The sequence below is a fragment of the Otolemur garnettii genome, unplaced genomic scaffold (assembly GCF_000181295.1).
Source record: "Otolemur garnettii isolate 467f Iridium unplaced genomic scaffold, OtoGar3 scaffold00159, whole genome shotgun sequence".
Classification (NCBI taxonomy): domain Eukaryota; kingdom Metazoa; phylum Chordata; class Mammalia; order Primates; family Galagidae; genus Otolemur; species Otolemur garnettii.
In genome coordinates this window covers 1032695-1049593 of record NW_003852554.1, presented here as the reverse complement: position 1 = coordinate 1049593, position 16899 = coordinate 1032695, and the positions used below count along the sequence as shown (strand labels likewise).

The 16899-nt window shown below is 36.7% G+C and overlaps 1 protein-coding gene across 3 annotated transcripts in view; it reads right to left on the bottom strand.

The window, feature by feature from the left end:
• Positions 1 to 16899, bottom strand: part of NRDC (nardilysin convertase) — a 107103-nt gene that overhangs the window by 25337 nt on the left and 64867 nt on the right. For all 3 annotated transcript variants that reach the window (XM_012811467.2, XM_023519155.1, XM_012811468.2), the window contains 7 exons: positions 13682 to 13739; positions 11660 to 11733; positions 10229 to 10298; positions 4958 to 5035; positions 2893 to 3013; positions 2749 to 2807; positions 2417 to 2471 (listed from right to left, as the gene is read on the bottom strand). In XM_012811467.2, coding sequence (XP_012666921.1) covers positions 2417 to 2471; positions 2749 to 2807; positions 2893 to 3013; positions 4958 to 5035; positions 10229 to 10298; positions 11660 to 11733; positions 13682 to 13739 — 515 coding nt within the window. The remainder of the gene's footprint in view (positions 1 to 2416; positions 2472 to 2748; positions 2808 to 2892; positions 3014 to 4957; positions 5036 to 10228; positions 10299 to 11659; positions 11734 to 13681; positions 13740 to 16899) is intronic.

Sequence of the window (16899 nt, the reverse complement as noted above, 5' to 3'; positions counted from 1 at the left end):
AACTCCTGGGCTCAAGTGAGTCTCCTGCCTCTGCCTCCCAAGTAGCTGGGACCACAGGTGCCTGCCACAACACCCGGCTATTTTTTTTTGGTTGCAGTCATCATTGTTGTTTTGGCGGGCCCAGGCTGGATTCGAACAGCCACTTTAGGTGTATGTGGCCGGCGCCTTAGCCACTTTAGCCATAGGCGCCGAGCCAATTATACAAGTTTTTATATGGACAAATGATTTTAATTCTTTGGGGTATAAACCTAAAAATGGAAATGCTGGCTCATATGGTAATGCTGTGTTTAGCTTTTTAAGAAACAAACTGTTTTCCAAAGCAGTTATACCATTTACTCTTCTCACTAGCAATATACAAAGGGTTTCAGTTCTTCCATATCCCCTCCAACATTTGTTAATGTCTACTATAAATTCTTACTGCCTTCTATTATTAATTATTACGCTATTGGTCCTATTTTTCTGCCTATAAAAAAGTACTTAAACAAAATAGCTTTTCTCATGATACTCTAGTTCAAACAGTTGATTTATAAGACATACTGAGTCCAAGTTCCTATATGAATTGTTTTTTTTAAGACAGAGTCTCATTCTGTCACTTTGGGTAGAGTGCCGTGGTATCATATAGCTCACAGCAACCTCAAACTCTTAGGGTCAAGCAATCCTCCTGCCTCAGCTTCCCAAGTAGTTGGAACTATAGGTACCTGCCACCATGCCTGGCTAATTTTTCCTGTTTTCAGTAGAGATGGGGTCTTACTCTCTTGCTCAGACTCATCTGGAACTCCCGGCCTCAAGCAATTTTCCCACCTTGGCCTCCCAGAATGTTAGGATTACAGGTGTGAAGCACTAGGCTCAGTGTATTTTCTATTCTCATAGAATAAAATTTCTCTTTCAAATGAATTCTTTTCAACATATTAGTATACAGCAGGACTCAATAGCAACTAGAAACTTACAGTTTCTATGACACTGCCTTCACATATTTAAATCTTCCTACTTATAACTGATATTCAGGTAATAGTCTTTGGTGATGATCCAAAAAGCTAGCTTTCAATATGTTCTATGATCAAGAGATCTTAAATCTAGGGCCCACAGACATCCCCCACAAATGTCACTGGACAAGTTCAGAAAGATTTATGAATATGGTTGGAAAAAAAATTATACATTTATTTTTAACAATCTCTAATCTAGCCTTTTAAAAAATCAATTATTAATATAATTTATTAGCAATATCTATGACTATCACTAATAGAAACCATAATACAGTTGTTGAAGATATCTCAAAACATCCTTTATATTCACTGTACTTAAAAATTACAATTATTAGACCTACAACTAGATCTTTGTAATTTAATATATTTATAAAGAGACACCTATTACTGTTTTTACTATTTTGAAGACTTTATTTCAATATTTATTTTATAACAATGTACTTTATTTTATTACATTTAAACACAGTATGCTATGGACTGCATATTAATTAATAGTATTGTTTCAATGTTAAATTTCCTAACTGTAACAACTACATGGTGGTTATGCAGCAGACACTTGCTAAAAAGCACTTAAAGTATCATGATATCTATAATTAATTCTCAAATGGTTCAGGGAAAGTATACACATGTACATACATATACAAGGAAGTAAGTACTTGTACACAGTTGGTGAGTCTAGGTGAGAGATATACCAGTAATCATTGTACTACTGTGACAATTTCCCTCAAAGTTTAAAAAGTTAAGAGGATGAAATATTATTCTAAGAAGGAATCCACAGGATTCAAAAGACTTCCAAGATCCAGGGCCCAAAAGCAGTTACAACATAAACCTTTGCTTTTAAGGACTTATACAATAATAATACCTTCCTTTGGTATAACCTATGATCCACATAGACAGGATCTTTAACTTTTTCACAACACCCCCAGAGTTCCTTACTTATGTCTTCCATTGGCTAAAATGTAACCAAACCTCATTTTCTCATGCTAAATTCAATTCAAATTTACCACATCTACAAAGCCTTCTCTGATCCTATTTCAATCGAAGAAAATGAAGCACAGTGTTTTTAACAATATAAATGGTAATTACTATAAATTGCCTTATAGAATGTCTTCACAATATTTGAATTCCCAAAATATCAAATACCATATCAAGCTCTCCATAAATGCTTACTGAAGAGACAGATGGATAGTTATGGAGATAAATGACTATCACACTTACATGACTTATGTCATCTGCCTAAACCTTTTATTGTTACTCAATAAACACTTGAAAACACAAGAGTTAATTCTCAGATAGCTTCAAGGCTATCTTAAAATTAACATGACAGTGAGTGAATTAAAACTCCAGTTGACACTTCCAAAAAGAGGAACAATGTCCATACCAGTTTTGACTTGGTCACAGATAACATTCAAAAAGAATTTGACTCCCAGTACCTGTTCTTGGTAATGAAATTCATTATCCTCAATTTTCTGAATCTCTTCAAAAATTCTGTAAAGAGAAAACTATAATTAAAAGATCCATTAAGCTTTCTCATTAGAATCATCAAGATAAAAGAGAAGCATAAAAATAAAGGGGCTGGCGACATAAATGCAAAACCTTAGTGTACACTCACATATAAAGGGATAAGGATGTGAAGCCAGGAAGGGAAAAGCACAGGAATGCCGGGAAAACCATCTAGGCAGGACTAACGCGTGTCTACGGGCAGTATGAAGGCTAACATGTATCAGGATTGACTCCTGGCCTCATTCTAAGAAATATTTATTACCTTTTCTCTGGACCTAGCTTCTGGAGCATTTTTAAATACTGGAAGACGGTATAAGCAACCTAAAAACCAAGCATCTGATTAGTCTTTCACATAAATAAACTCATATGTACATAAAAGAAAAACAACTCCCACTTAATTATTTACCTCATAGAAATGTTCATAACCCTCATCAGTCAAGGTAATAGAAATGCTGAACACTGAATAAGTAGAATTTTGCTCAAATCCTGTCTCACCATTTCCACCAAACAGTGCAAGAGCCCAGCATCTATGGTTGGGGAAAAATAATTCAATCAATGTCTATGGATTAATGTTCTACAAACACCTCAAATTAAAAAAACAGATAGGCTTTCTGTGTAATATTTGAGAAACGTAGCCTTTGACACAAATATATACTTTCCAACAATAAGTCTAAAACTACAAATTTTAAAAGTACAAAGCCTCCAAAGGAATTTAGGAAATCACCAAAAGTGAAATAATAGCAGTCTTGTTTAATGAAAACAGTGATGGCTACTGCAACACGGTAAAACATCAACAGTTTTATGAACCCAAAGTAATTCTTATCAAAGAGAACACTGTAAAATAAAAATTATAGCTGCTGGGAGCCACTTCACTTATCCATTTTTGAACCTATCTCCTAGGAGAAGCCTTAAAACACTTGTAATAAATCCCTGCTTAGAATGTTAACTAAGCTATCTGAGACTGTCAGCTAAACAACCATAGATTGTCTAAGAATAAAGAAATGAGGCTGCATCTTATCCTGACTAAAATAATTGTGAAACCTAAAATAAATAGGAAGGACAGCAGAATAAAAAGTATGAAATTCTAATAAAGTTCAGTAAGTAGAAAGACTATGCACATCTCAAAGCATATTACATATATTGTGAAAGGTATAGACATATAATATACATATATGTATGCATATCTAATATCATTCATTCTTTATTGTTATAACTCTGCCCTCTCAGCTTTTTTTTTTTTTTTTTTTTTGTGAGACAGAGTCTTATTATGTCACCCCTGGCATCACACCTCACAGCAACCTCAAACTCTTGGGCTTAAGTGATTCTCCTGCCTCAGCCACCCAAGCAGCTAGGACTACAGGTGCCCACCACATGTCTGGCTATTTTTGTCGTTGTTGTTGTTGCAGTTGTCATTGTTGTTTTCGGCCAGGTTCCAACCCACCAGCCTCATTGTATATGGCCAGTGCCCTACCCACTGAGCTATGGGCACCGTCCCCCCTCTCAGCTTTCTAAGAATGTTCTAGTACATACCAATATCTTAAAGTACTTACTTAAATTTCTCATCTTCCTTTCCATTCTCAAACTAATTAGTGTATAGAAAAATCAATGAAGGGGCCCAGCATGGTGGCTCACACCTGTAATCCTAGCACTCTGGGAAGCAGAGGTGGGAGGATCACTTGAGCTTAGGAGTTTGAGACCAGCCTGAATAAGGATACCCTCTCTCTACTAAAATAGAAAAATTAGCTGAGCATCATGGCTGGTGCCTATAGTTGCAGCTACTTGGGAGGCTGAGGCAGGAGGATCCCTTGAGCCTAGGAGTTTGAGGTTGCTATGAGCTAGGCTGAGGCCACTAGCCTGGGGGACAGCATGAGACTCTGTCTCCAATGAAAAGAAAAAGTAAAAGAAAAGTCAAACAAGGAATTACCTTAATGTATGGATCTTTATAAAAGTTATATTTCTATTCTTTGGCAACAGGTGATTTAAATAAGCATTTAAAAAATAGAAAACATTCTACTAACATAGCTGCATAAACTACTCACAGTTGCACATACTCATTACGATTTACTTTCCCAGTAAAGTTTTCATTAAAGTCTACCATTTGGGATGGAAAGCCTAGAGATCCACAGCATTTAAATAGCTGACTTCCTTACTATCCAGTCAAATCCGAATTCTTGATTGGAGCTAACCGTTTTATGTAATTCTGGAATCTATTAGTTTCATTTGTAATGTTTTAAGTTTTGTATACAATTACTTTTAACTTGGGCTAAAATGTAACTTATAAGGAAATACACAAACATAGTAACTATAGCCATTAAAATAATCTAGGTTATTAAGATGACTATAATTAAGCATTAAATTTGATTCTAGCATCTAGCTTCCTAGCAGCTAAAATGAAAGAATGTATCATTTAACACTTATTGTCTGTTATTTTTCAGAGATTGCTACACTGAAAATACTTATTGAATACTTGCTTTTTTCTTAGGTAAGAAAGAATGCTTCCTTTGCCTTCATGTCCAACCAGCCAGGAGATATAATGAAGTGGCTTCACTCTTTAACAAAAGAAAATTTTAAGGTCAGAAATCAAAAAAAAGAAAAAATCAAAATACAAATACACTAGACTATCTTACTTCTAGGACCATAATATTTGAGAATCATAAACTTATTCTCACATTAATCCACTAACATGAAAGTGTATTTAATTTAATAGCAGCAAGATAAAAAGAGAATATGGTAAAATTTAACTTCTTCAATTGAAGTCACTATCAAGGCTACTACTTCTTCTCTTGGACACCAAACTTACCTACTTTCATGATAAAACCTTTAATTTTTGTTTCATTCAAATGTAAATAATACAGATTATCATTTCAGAAAATAACGCAAATACTACACTCTTCAACTGTAAAAGTTTTCAGTGCTGCGTCAAGCTCTATAGTAAAGTGAAATGTGACCCATCCTCAAACTATAGCCCGTGGGCCACATGCAGCCCGCCTAGGACATTTATCCAGCCCGCGGGTGTTTTTGCCGCTACTGCCTGTCCTGCTGAGCAGCCAACTCATCCCGGGCCCGCAGTCTGGCCCTCCAACAGTCCGAGGGACAGTGAACTGGCCCCCTGTTTAAAAAGTTTGAGGACCCCTGCTCTAAGGGGTCAGGAAATGTGAAGTTCTAGTTTTAGTTTTGTCTTTAAGTAAATCATAACCTTGAGCAAGATATTTAACTTCACTGCATTTTTCTTTTTCTCTTCACTTGTCTAACTACTTACTCATAGAGTTTTTATGAAAATGCAGTAACAATTGTGAAAATGCTTTACCATACACTAATCATGTAACAGTCTAAATAAATACATATAGATGCTATTTGATTAGTCTTTTCCTACTGGCTTCTACTATAATTTTTGAAATGTATTTCTACTAAACAAATATTTACAGGAAAATCAAGTTTTCTGTATACTTTTTGCATATGTGAAGAAATTATTTAATTAGATAAAATTTAAGGTAGAATTAAATTTGGTAAACTCTTAAAACTCAAAATATAATATTTTCAACTATGTTAATCAATCCTCAAAACCTACACATTACTTAAAATATGAATTGATTTATATTCATATGTATGTACTAAAACTGAAGAGCAGGAGTTATGAAGGAGCCCAGCTGTTTACACATTTGCATCTGAACAAAGCTAGTTGTACTGTATACGGTAACTCTGAGGGGATAAATACTTAGGTTCTTTGTAAAAACTGGGTCCCCCAAAAGCTAATTTACTGAGAATTTACATATGTGGGATTCAAATAACTTATGATGAACATCACTTTAGCACAGACAGTCCATTAAAAAAATAACTGGACAGAAACATACAGAAATGTTAAGTCTTTGGGGAAACAGAATTATTCAGCGTCTCAGTAATTTTCAAAATTTGCACAATGAACTATTTTAGTAATCAACTGAAGGGTAATAAGCAAGGCTTTGGGTTTTTTGGGGGGAGGCGGTTTGTTTTTTTTTTTTTTTTTTTTTTTTGAGACAGAGTCTTATTATGTTGCCCTTGATAGAGTGCAGTGGCGTCATAGTTCACAGCAACCTCAAACTCGGGCTTAAGCAATTCTCTTGCCTCAGCCAAGTAGCTGGGACTATAGGCACCTGCCACAATGCCCAGTTATTTTTTTGTTGTAGTTGTTTAGCTGGCCTGGGCTGAATTTGAACCTGCCACCTTTGGTGTATGTGGGTGGTGCTGTAACCACTGTGCTACAGGCGCCAAGTCAATAAGGTTTTGTTAATAGTATATACAGTGTAATTCCATATCCATAAAAAAGACACCTGCTTTATGTTCAACATAGTATCTTAAGGCCTTGAGAATTATGTATAAGAAACTATTAATTTTAGCCATATTTTTGAGGACACAAAGCAGCAAGCTGCCTGTATACACTCTGCTTGCTCCATAGAGGCATACTGGTTTGGTTAACTTTATGGGACTTGATATATTGAGAATTCTAATACATAAGTGACAAAAAGCACTTTTTCCTGAGCTCACACGATGAACATTACTTTGCTCCCTTCAGAGCATGTGTGTCTTCTTAATGGTTTTGTTTTGTTGGGAGTGGATTTTAAAATTAAGTTAAATCTTTATCAGTTCATTAGCATTTACTTCTATTACAAAAGTATTTGTAGGCATTGACCAATCCTTTGAAGAACGGCATAGTCCATAATATGCTGCTTATATGAGATAACTATATAGATAAGTAGAAATCTTTTCCTGATTTGTATAATCTACCCTAACTCACAGGAGTAAATCCTTGGGATTTATGTGCTAGTCACATCCTCCAGACCCACATTATTTAACTTTACTTTTGATAAGATCAAAGTAAATATTGGTATGTATCAACTTGACGAGTAAAGTTACAAAACAAAAACAAAGTAAATGTTGGCCACAGCCAAATAAATCATAAGCTAATATATTTTTGTACTCAAAAAGTACTAAAGAAAATCCAGTAGAATCTCCAGAGTTGACTACCTCCTTAAATTGACCTAATTTTCATAGACCAGGCACAAACCATGTGTACTATTAGTACAGTAGGCCTAGTTCCTTATTGTAAAATCTTTTAACTACAAACTGGCGACTTAAAGGGATTCAAAACTATTTATCCCAAAATACATCTCTTTGGCATATTTTGGGATGGCTGCCACAGAAATAACACTACAAAGATCACTCAAAATAATAGTCCTAATCTATTATTTGCCAACAGAGACATTATTAGAAATTTGTCACTGACTCTCTGAAAGTTGTAAATGGTGGCACCCAGAGACTAAACTGCGGGGCGATGTTCAGGCCAGGTTTACAAGGGAAAGGTGACCCACCCCTGGCAGTGCAAAGGTAGCATCTGTGCCCGGAGGGGCAGTTACAGATCCCTTTTACAGAGGGCCATAGGAGGTGGGCAAATTCCATAGCTTGCCCAGGAAGTTAGGGTCTTTTGGAGCAAACTTTAGGAGTGCAGCCAACCAGATCCTTAGGAGAAAAAATGAAAAGGAGGAGGAAGAAGGGTTCACATGTGGCTGTTAGGCCCCCCAACATTCCCAACTCTTGTTCAAGGGGTGAGGACATGATGTTCAGTCTTCCGAAATTACTTCTAGCTGGATAAGGTTGCAGTTGTCCTCAGCAGGATGAGTCAGGTGTTTGGGGTACATTGGGAGAGGGTTTGGAGAATAGTAGAAATTGGGTTGCAACTGCAGTTGACACCTTTTTTACCTTGTCTTGAATAAATAAGGGCAGGAATTGAATCCCCTCCCCGCAACACTCTCTAAGACTGATCAGGAAATAAATGCAGAAAGCCTTCAGGCTCAAAAAAGATTGCTCAATTTGCTAGCCCAGGTACTCTCAGACAATGAGGGAATGCTAGGTTTGCTGTTGGGTCAACTGGAGAGAATCTGTGCAGTATTAAACACTATCTGCTGTGTCTACATAGATACCTCAGGAGAAGCTGAAAACTTGAATAGAAAAATTTCCCAATAGGCAGTGTGGCTGCAACATAGCCCCACAAGCAGCCCTACACTCAGTTGATTTTTAGGAATATTCACTTGGACTATTCAGAACTTCAGATCAGTTCTATGGAGACTCTTAAAGCTAGGTATTATCTATCTTAAGTTTACTTAAGAACTGTGCTAAGGCAGTGAATAAGAACACTCGTGTTCTCATTATGCAAACTTTATACTCTAAACCCAGCACTGGTGGACATTTGCAGGTGACTGACAAATGATTTCATTCCTTTTACTCTGCACACAACCCGGATTATGTCCACATCAGCCCTTTCCCTCTCATTTGCCTACACCTAAGGACTGAAGCTGGGTAAGCCCAGGGGGAAACTGAAACCACCCTTACAAATTGATGGAGAGGTGCCAGATAAGAACTAGAGTAAGGCCCCCAGAACTATGCAAAAGAACAGACTTAGTTAAAATAATGATAGTAATCAATCACTGTCCTTTCATTATTATCCCTTGATTATAATTACTGTTGCCTCTGTTTGATTCTTTACCCTAGAGTAGTTGTTTTGTGGGTTTTGTTTTTTTTTTTTTTTTGTTAGAGACAGAGTATCACTTTATTGCCCTCCGTAGAGTGCAGTGGTGTCAAACTCACAGCAACCTCCAGCTCTTGGGCTTAGGTGATTCTCTTGCCTCAGCCTCGCGAGTAGCTAGGACTACAGCGGCCCACCACAACACTCGGCTATTTTTTTGTTGTAGTTTGGCTGGGGCCAGGCTTGAACCCACCACCCTCAGTATATGGGGCCGGTGCCCTACTCACTGAGCCACAGGTACTGCCCTACCGTAGAGTAGTTTTTGAGAAATCTTCTAGGTCCTGCATTCTAGTATCTGACCCACCCAGACCAAGGAACTTACTCAACTGGTCTTGGACCCTCCATCTAAGGTTCTGCATTCTAGTGACTGATATACCTAGACAGCAGCCCATACCAAAGGACTGGCGGTTTGCTTGAGACCAGCCAATTAGCGGACCCTGACTGCAACCCCAGAATTTTCTCTATTTCTTTTCCTTTTTAACACCAACAGGCTGGAATAATAGTCTTTCTCTGGCTGCAGTGGTTCTCCTGTTCTGTTAACACAATCCTTCCAGGTTACAGAAGATTTCCAGCAGATAACTCTCTTACCTTTCACAAGGCCTCCAGCAGATGACCTATTGATTTCTTGCACCGCACTCTCTGAGCTATGACTGACACAATGGCCGCATCTTGGGCTAAATGTGCACCACATCCTAAATCATTTTAAAAGAGGCCCATTTCCTAACTCAGTGCTGTAACTATTTTCCATTTTTGGAGCAGCCCATCTGCATGTAGACGCTTTTAAGAAATCTCTTCTACTAACTCCACTCGGCCTGGTTGTTTGCAGCATCTTTCCGTCTTTTTGACATCTAACACTATGTTGACCACCTTCGTATGTCAACCAGTTTGTTACAATTCCTCAGGTGTCAACTTAAAGAGGCTCTACTATACTATAAAAGTTAGCTTTCACACTAAGCACTTAATTTTAAATACTCAGGAAAGGCATCTAGTTATAAGAAAACTCTAGTTTTAATTCCCGAAAAGACACTAAAATATATACCATGGCTTGACAAATTTAGGAGTAATCAAGTCTTAGGTTAAGCATTACCTGTATTTATAAATTCTGAACTCCCCAACTTAAACCATGCTTGAAAAACAGGACTTTCACTCAGTTATCTACTGAAATAAAAATCCCTTAAACTCTTACCTGTAATGTTGCTGTTGAGGGGGAAGTGCCCATGTGATGGTCAGAGCATGAATTTTTCTGATTGGAACAACTAAACAAAAATATTTTCCAGAAGAAAAGATATTAGTGTTTCTCCATAACCTTTACTAAAAGAATTTTTTTAAGTCACTATATTTCGTTACCCAATAAACAGAAGGTTAAATATAATTATTTCCAGTTGCCAATTTTCTAATTTTAAGAACACTACTTTTATTTTCAATTTTGTTTCATAGGTAAAAAAAGTAGGGATAAAAGAACAATGAGGACATGAAATGCTGCTAAAGATGGATCCTTTCTTGCACCTATTGAGTGAAGAGACCCATGGATGAAATCCAGCCCTACCACTACTTTGCTGCATATGCTTATAAGACCTTGAGAAAATCACTTGCATTTAAATTTTCCTGAATCTGTTTTCTCATGGCAAATTGAGTAAGTTGGGCTTAAGTGTCTCTAAAACTCTTTTCAGTGCTATTGTTCAATGAATTAGGAAATCTAAAGCCAGAAGAATACAATCAAAAATAAGTTGTCTCTAGGAAAAGTCAACATAACAGAATGGAGTCAGCAGCAGAAAGGGTGTAACAAAACGGTCACTGATCAGAGGAAGAGAAGAGGAAAGAGCTGGCAATGGGGTGAAGGAGAAGGGAGGAATATCTAAGGCATTAGGAATAAGAGGAAAAAAATCTGCCGCAATAAAAAGACAAGAGAAATGGTGCATTAAGAATGTTTCTGAAATATTCAGTATGGGCAAATTATTAAGTAAACTACAGCTTAATCATATGACTCATTATATAATTATTATAGTTATAATATTAAATGAAAAGAAGAAGTGTGTATGTTTTATAATCTCAACTATGTTAGGAAAATATACTTATAAAAAATCCAAAAAAAATTGCAAAAATGATTTCTCTGGATGGTAAGATTTAAGGGTAATATTTCTCCCTGTTTCTTTATGTAACAAATACTATTTTTATAATGAAGTTAAAAGGAAGTGATTTCCAAAGTGTTCCCTCTCTTCTATTTTCTCTCTAAAGCAGTGGTTCCCAACCTGCGGGTCACGACCCCTTTGTAACAATAAAAATACATCATGGCATTAGGAAGGTTGAGAACCACTGCTCTGAAGGAAATAAGAGCAGAATATAAATAAAATGAAATAGGAAAGAAACAAAAGAACAAAAACCAAAAGGGCACAACAAGGAGAAAATATGAAACAGCCTCAAATAGTAGCAAGGCACCAGAACCAATCAATCAGCAGCTGGTCAGTGGCTTAATTGGACCTCCATGGCCCATCTACTCCCTTTCCAACCCAGTTCTATTTTCTGTTGTGTTCTAATTTTCAGAGAAAATTGGCAGCCTCAATTAAGTTTAAGATAATGTGCTAAAGTTATTTCAAACAGTTTTAAACCTTTCACAAACCTCTATAAAGTTTGTTAAATGCTGGTGTGTCAAATGGATCCGTTAAATGGCCGAAGTTTGGTTTGGGTAACCCACTGAAAGTGAAACAAATACATTAAAATTTAATTGGCAAAAGCCTTTATAAGCAGTATTTTTAGGGATATCTAACTAACAAGTATTTTTAATCTGTTTTATATACTCCTGGCTGAAAGGAATTCTAGGCATGAATGAATAGTTGGCAACAAAGCCATAATATCCTGAAGTACACAACCTATTCTAAATTGTAGCCTCAAGAACTCAAAAACCTTTACAACTCAAAAGTGACAGAAAATAATAAATTGAAGGGAAGTCCTCTCCCCAGTATTTACTGCCCAGTATTTACTGCCTCTACAGCCCCATTCAATTTCAGTTTTCCTATTATACAAAGCCATTTCAGAAAGAATGTTACACTGTATTTTTTTAATCCAAACAAATATACACAAAGTGACTATTAGGTATAAAGCACTCTATCAGACACTGTGGTATTTATATGGCATAGTCCCCTCTTCCAAGGGCTTCCAATCTGATTGGAGATATTGTAACTTTAATATTTCTTCCCAAACATGGTCAATATAAATTGGTATTCAAAGCCTTGAAGACTTTTTAACATTTCTCATTTAGGAACCAAAGTTCTTAGTGAATAATATTTAAGAGAATTTTTTAAATGGTTATCAGAGATTGGCAGAACCTAATGATTCCTCTATTAATATAAAACTTTTCATCTGCCATCGGACATTTCCAGAGCTCACACTTACTTCTTATCAGAAAAATTAAAAAATAACTTCCCCCGTAAAATTTGGCATGGCTATCATTATCTTTCAATACATAAAGAAGACTTCTAATTATCTATGAAAATTTATGTAAAGCCAAGAGAAGAATAACCAATCAGTTGTTATTACAAATTATTCTAACTAATTACTTTCATAAATTTAAAATAATCACGTATTAGAAGAAGAACTGGAAAAACCCACTAGCTTACTCACCTGATGCAAGGAAAAAAAATCTGATTCATTTTATTAAAATGCAAATTGCTAGGTGTGGAAAGAAATATTTAAATGCTTCAAAATTAAATGTTTTGTATGCTTATTATTTTTTTATTTTTTATTAATAAGAGACGGGGTCTTGCTATGTTGCCCAGGCTGGTGTGCAGTGGCTATTCACATGAATGATCCCACTACTGATCAGCACAGGAGTTTTGACCTGCTCCATTTCTGATCCGGGCCAGTTCACCCCTCCTTAGGTAACCTGGTGGGTCTCCACTCCTGAAAGGTCACCATATTGATGCTGAACTTAGTGTGGACACCTGATTGGCACTACAGCCCAGAACTCCTGGACTCAAGCGATCCTCCAGTCTCAGCCTCCTGAGTAGCTGGGACAACAGGTGCACCATGGTGTCCGGCAATTTTTTGTATTCTTTTTAACAAAAATGTAATAGTAAAGTATGTTATCAATATTAGCAATATTTTGATGAATTTGAGATGGATAAAAAATGCTTACATTATCCTGAGTAGTCACTCCACATCTATTTCTTATAAAAGATCATTTGGTTCAACTACATGAAATACATTTTTCAGGATTTGTATAATGTAGAAAGCCAGCTGTCATCCAGGTTACTTCTTTCATAGGAAAAAACAGTCCAAGAATCCAAACTGACTTAAAAAAACAAACTTTCAGAACACAATTTGTTATGAGTGTACATATTCTGCCTCGCAATACTACACTTATACCATGGAAAAACTGAATAAATGTAAAAGGAAGCATAAACTCTTCAGAATTATTGTTTACTATACGTTTATTAGCCTATATAAATTTTGAACTACAGAAACTATGGAAACTTGGGATCTCGTTTTAGTTTTCCCACTTAAAAGTTATGTGGTCCTAAGAAAGTTGTTAAACCTATTTAGGTCTTAATTTTATGACCTGTTTAAAAAACAAAAATCAAAAATTGTTGGGATTCATACTTTAATTCTGAAGGTGTACAACTTACAAAAATAAATATCTTACTTGTTTGGTATCTGAGAGAAGATTTCAGTCACCCACTTTTCTAAAGTATCCAGTGTTTCTTGAGAGGGGAGGGAAGGGAAAAGATGGAAACGCAATGTCATTATTCAAGGCAGAAATGCAAATTAGATTTCTCACAGATCCTTAGCCATAAAACAACGAGATATTTTAATGTGGCCATTACTTGCCACCCCTTAACCAACACATAAGAAAATCTTAAGACAGTTTTGTTAGACTCCTTTATTACTCCCTGGTAAAGTCAGAGAAGGCCACAAATTGGTTTTTAAAAGTCTTTGTTTATTATTAGGCTAGGGTGAAGGGCCAAGAGATAATGAGAATATGCCAACCATCCTCCTTTACACACATTTGAAAACCCATATCCTCTAGGACAGTTGCTCTAGATGAATCTACACTACGTTGACTTCTCTTCCTCTTGGTAAGTCAACAGTACTTTTATATGCCACATGTTTTACGTTAATACTTGCTAAGGTGTTTTTTTTTTTTTTAAAGATAGTGAATTTTTTAGTGTTTTTTTAGTGTTTTTTAGTGTTTTTTGTTTGGGATTCAATGAGGGCACAAAGAATTAGGTTACACTGATTGCATTTGTTAAAGACCCTCTTATAATTGTGTGCTGCCTCCAAAAGGTGTGCCATACATCGTGGCCCTCCATCCCCCACTTGCTAAGGTTTTATCTCCAAAGTCCTTTTCTGCCAGGCACAGCGGCTCATGCCTATAATTACAGCACTGTCAGAGGCTGAAGTGGGTAAAATGCTTCAGCTCAGGAGTTCAAGACCAGCTTGAGCAAGAGCAAGACCCAGTCTCTACTAAAATAGAACTAGTCAGGTATCCTGGTGGACACCTATAATCCCAGCTATTTGAGAGGCTGAGGTAAAAGGATCACTTGAACCCAAGACTGAGGTTGCTGTGAGCTATGAAACAAAAAGCACTCTACCAAGGACAACAGAGTGAGACTCTTGTCTCAAAAAAAAAAAGGGCCGGGCAAGGTGGCTCACACCTGTAATCTCAGCACTCTGGGAGACTAAGGCAGGTGGATTGCCTGAGCTCACAAGTTCAAGACCAGCCTGAGCCAGAGCAAGACCCCACCTCTAAAATTAAGCAGGCATTGTGGCCGGTGCATATAGTCCCAGCTACTCAGAAGGCTGAGGCAAGAGAATCACTTGAGCCCTAGAGTTTGAGGTTGCTGTTAGCTATGACGCCACAGCACTCTACCAAGGGTGACAAAGTGAGATTCTATCTCCAAGAAAAAAAAAGAAAGAAAAAGAAAAACTTAGAGCTTATTTTAAAAATTTGCTATAAGTATTAATAATCTCTTCACAAAGGAAGAGAATGCAAAAGAAACAGAATACCTAATTCAAAAGAAATACATATGCATAAGTAACTGCAAACACAGTAATTAATTATAAATTAATTGAAGTAATAAATATGGTGAAATTGCCTATTTCAACAAACGTAAAAGGAATCTAGAAGCCCATCTACAATTTGAACAAAAGAATGTGACCACAATCGGTGTAACCTAATTTTTTGTACCCTCAATGAATCCCAAACAATAAAAAAAGGAATGTATCATATGATATCTATAACTTTATCTACAAGTCAACTTTAATGGACTAATCCATTCTTTTTTAAATATTTTAGACAGAGTCTCTTAGACTAATATTTTAGTCAATACTCTGTTGGCTAGAGTGCTGTGCCATCAGCCTAGCTCACAGCAACCTAAAAACTGCTGGGTTTAAGCAATCCTCCTTATCTCAGCATAACGCAGGCTAATTTTTCTTTCTTTTTTAAATACAGACAGAGTCTCACTCTTGCTTGGCCTAGTCTCAAACTCCTGAGCTCAAGTGATCCTCCCGCCTTGGTCTCCCAGAGTGCTAGGATTACTGGCATTGAGCCACCACACACACAGCCTGATGGACTAATCTTGATCATAAATGCAAAAACATTTTACTTGTAACTGCCAAGTCAACTTTCATCTTAATTTTGACAATGTATAGAGAAAAATTTTATGAAGTGGATAAACAGATTAGGATGAGAGGATTAGCCTTTCAAAAAGAAATGTACAAATTATAAAGTATGTTAAAAGACATAGTTTAAGTTCGGTGAGGTAGCTCATGCCTATAATCCTAGCACTCTGGGAGGCAGAGACAGATGGACTGCTTGAGCTCAGAAGTTCAAGACCAGCCTAAGCAACAGCAAGACCCAGTCTCTACTAAAAATAGAAAATTTGGCCAAGCACAGTGGCTCACACCTGTAATCCCAACACTCCGGGAGGCCTAGGCAGGCAGATTGCCTGAGCTCATGAGTTCAAGATGGGCCTGAGCTAGAGCGAGACCCATCTCTAAAAATAGCCAGGAGTTGTGGCAGGCACCCATAGTCCCAGCTACTTGGGAGGCTGAGATAAGAGAATCACTTGAGCCCAAAAGTCTGAGGTTACTGTGAGCTATGATGCCAAGGCACTCTAATGGGGTTGACAAAGTGAGAGTCTATCTCAAAAAAAAAAAAAAAAATCCAGTCCAAGAGTGTAAGGTTGCTGTGAGCTATGATGACACCATGGCACTCTACTCAGGGCAACAAAGTGAGAGTCTTGTCAAAAAAAAAAAAAGAAAGAAAGAAAGAAAGAGGAAGGAAGAAAGAATAGTTTAACAACTGATTTTGAAAAATAGCCTAAAAAGGTTAATATATAAGAAAAGAAAAAGAAGAAAAGAGTAAAGGTATTTATCAGTTTTTTTGTATTTAAGATACTTTTGCCATGGACTTATTTTACTGGATCTTATATAAGAATGAACAAATACTATGCCCTGTAAGAGTTACAATCAATATAGAATGAACATAAAACCACAGATACAGAGGCAGCTGAACGTGACTTAAAAGATCAATTCATGACCTGTTAATACTCATATCTACTCTAGCCTCTAGATAAGACTTATTTCTATGAGAGAAAAAAAAATTGCCTGAGAGTCAGCATCTTATGTTTTCCTGAGCTTTGCCACTTGTTATTTTTATTTTATTTTTTGAGACACAGTCTCACTATATAACCCTCAGTAGAGGGCCGTGGTGTCACAGCTCACAACCACCTCAAACTCTTAGGTTGAAGTGATTCTCTCACCTCAGCCTCCCAAGTAGCTGGGACTACAGGCGGCTGCCATAACGTCCGGCTATTTTTTGTTGCAGTTGTCGTTGCTGTTTAGCTGGCCCAGGCTGGG